This window comes from Lactuca saligna, chromosome 2 (assembly GCF_052625555.1).
Source record: "Lactuca saligna cultivar CGN05327 chromosome 2, ASM5262555v1, whole genome shotgun sequence".
Lineage (NCBI taxonomy): Eukaryota > Viridiplantae > Streptophyta > Magnoliopsida > Asterales > Asteraceae > Lactuca > Lactuca saligna.
The window spans coordinates 182821880-182824469 of NC_136418.1; the positions used below are offsets into that span (position 1 = coordinate 182821880).

Sequence of the window (2590 nt, forward strand, 5' to 3'; positions counted from 1 at the left end):
TTTATTTATAAAAAAAAAAAAAAAAAAAAAAAAAAAAAAAAAAAAAAAAAAGCTTGGGTGAAAATGAAACTAGGCGATTTGTTTATCACACACACATCAATACCACACAGTTTGGAGAGGTTAACAAGATGCATGTGGTACAAGTTCTGAAACACTGGTTGGAAAAAGAAAAAAGAGTGGGGATGAGGGTCGTTAAAAAGAAATGGGAAGGAAAAAAATGTATAGAAGACAACACATACGCTCATCACCCCGCACGCCCCACATATAAATTATAATTTTGTACAACCAACATCTCATTCTCATGTGTTGTAGATTTAGTCCTCAAACTTCCTTTTATACATCTTTTCTGTAAACGGATAGGAGAGTCTTGACATTAAAGATAAATTGTCTACACTGAATATATCCAAGATCAATTATATTTATAAATTAAGGAGCAACAATGTTTTGAGTATGTTAGGTTTTAAGCGGATCATCTTTTATAAAGTTTCAAGCAAAAAGTAGAATAATCTTGATCAATTTCTTTTCATACATGAAAAGAGGTTTGTTTAAGACAAAGATAACCTATAAGTACTAACCGGTCTTGCTAATTCATATAAGAACTATTCATCAGGTTGATTTTTTCTATAAAAATATTATTTATATGTTAAAGTTTGGAAAAAGGCTTCTATGATAATTGACAGACAGCATAAGAAAAAGGTTTTGAAATCGCTACCAACCAAATTAAGTGGAAGATAGGAAATTGGTGATAGTTTGTTGAAGCTTAGGGACTAAATTGTAAAATAATGGAATAAATATAATGAGTGTTGAATTTGTGTCATCGTCACAAATTAACTGATGCTTCCTCTCACCATCGGCGAACCCCCCTCTCTCCCTCCTCAGTGTACATGTCTCTATCTTCTCTTATTTCTTTAGTAGTCAAAGTCTATCCAGTATCCATTCTTACGTTATATATATCACTCTCATTTCACTCCATCTTTTCCACTTAAGGATTCCTTCGATTCAATAAACCCATCTCTTTAATCTTCTTCACTTCTGCTCAACAATGGCGTCCCCTGATCACTCTTCAGCTTTAGACCTCATCCGTCACCACCTTCTAATCGATGATCTATCCTTCCTTCAAACTTACTCTGGTCTTCCCGATAATGATTCACACAGTGTCCAGACTTCTGATTTTCTTTTCCCTCAGATTTCATCCAGTAATTCATCTTCTTGTTCGTCTTCATCCCCTGTTTTTGAACCTTTCAGCAACTCCGTTTCTGATGAACAATTTGAATTTAACGTGATGCGTGAACCCGCCTTCAGTAAAAATCCATGGAAAAAGACTGGCGGTGGTGGTAGTGTTAGTGGGAATAGTTTTAATGAAAGAAAACCGTCGCTGAACATATCGATTCCGTTTCCTCCACCGGTGATCAAGAAAACTGTGGTGGCGGAGAAGGTGGAGGGTGTTGAGGAGAGGAGACATTACAGAGGAGTGAGACAACGTCCTTGGGGGAAGTTCGCAGCGGAGATTCGTGATCCGAACAAGAAAGGCACAAGGGTTTGGCTTGGGACGTTCGACACCGCGGTGGAGGCGGCGAAGGCGTACGACAGGGCGGCGTTTAAGCTTCGCGGTAGTAAGGCAATATTAAATTTTCCGCTTGAAATCGGGAATTTAAATGAGGCGGCAGAGATGCCGGTGGTGAAGAGTAACGGGCGTAAAAGAGTGGCCAGAGAGGCTGAGGTGGAGGAGAGAGAAAGTCGGAAAGAAGTGAAAAAGGAGATGGAGACTGAAATGGTGATGGCGGAGTCCAGCGGTGTTAAGACGACTGACGCCGCAATTGGGCCGCTAACGCCGTCATGCTGGACGACGGTTTGGGATTTTGGTGACGGTGACGGTAACGGAAAGGGTATATTCGAGGTGCCTCCGTTATCACCTTATCCCGGTGTTGGCTTTTCGTCGGGTTGTATGGTCATCTAATAGGATATAACGGTGTTTACTAACTATGGAAAACTCAAACGTGCCACGAATAGCCGTTAGTCATGTATGGTTTAGCATTATCCAACACCCCTTTCTTTAAAAAGAAAAAAAAAAAAAAGATGGTGAGGTGTTTAGTGTAGATCCAGAGAATAGTGAAGCAGTTCCCACGTATTCATTTTACTTCTTTTATTTGTTTATTATGAAATAAATATGATATATTTATTTTTTATTTGCTTGTTGATACGACTAAACGCAATATTTTATATACAACTTAATTATTGATTTAGCATGAAATAATTTCAAAATAAAGTGTAAATATAGCAACAGTTGGTCTTCGATTAGAAATCATTAAATAACTAGGGAAGAATCCTCACGTTGCGGGATCTATGTTCCAAGGCAAGCATTGTAAGATCGATGCTATCCCCTCTACAAATATTATGTGTACAAGAACTATTATTCAAAGTCTCCCAATAGTGCACCAACAGCTACAAATAATCAAATAAGAAAACACAATATAAATAAGAATCAAATTCATTCATAAAATTGATTTAAGTTCAGTTAACCAACAGCTACAAATAATCAAATAAGAAAACACAACATAAATAAGAATCAAATTCATTCATAAAATTGATT

General features: G+C 37.3%; 1 protein-coding gene across 1 annotated transcript; it reads left to right on the plus strand.

Annotated features, from left to right (window-relative positions):
* The first annotated feature begins 892 nt into the window (after window positions 1-892).
* Window positions 893-2186, plus strand: LOC145028445 (ethylene-responsive transcription factor 5-like). Its single transcript, XM_078977139.1, has one exon. The coding sequence runs from the start codon at window positions 1043-1045 to the stop codon at window positions 1955-1957; it is 915 nt and encodes a 304-aa protein (XP_078833265.1). The 5' UTR covers window positions 893-1042; the 3' UTR covers window positions 1958-2186.
* Window positions 2187-2590: the final 404 nt, after the last annotated feature.

Bases quoted from the DNA above. Each gene is read 5' to 3' on its own strand.
- LOC145028445 (XM_078977139.1), top strand. From the start codon at position 1,043: ATGGCGTCCCCTGATCACTCTTCAGCTTTAGACCTCATCCGTCACCAC.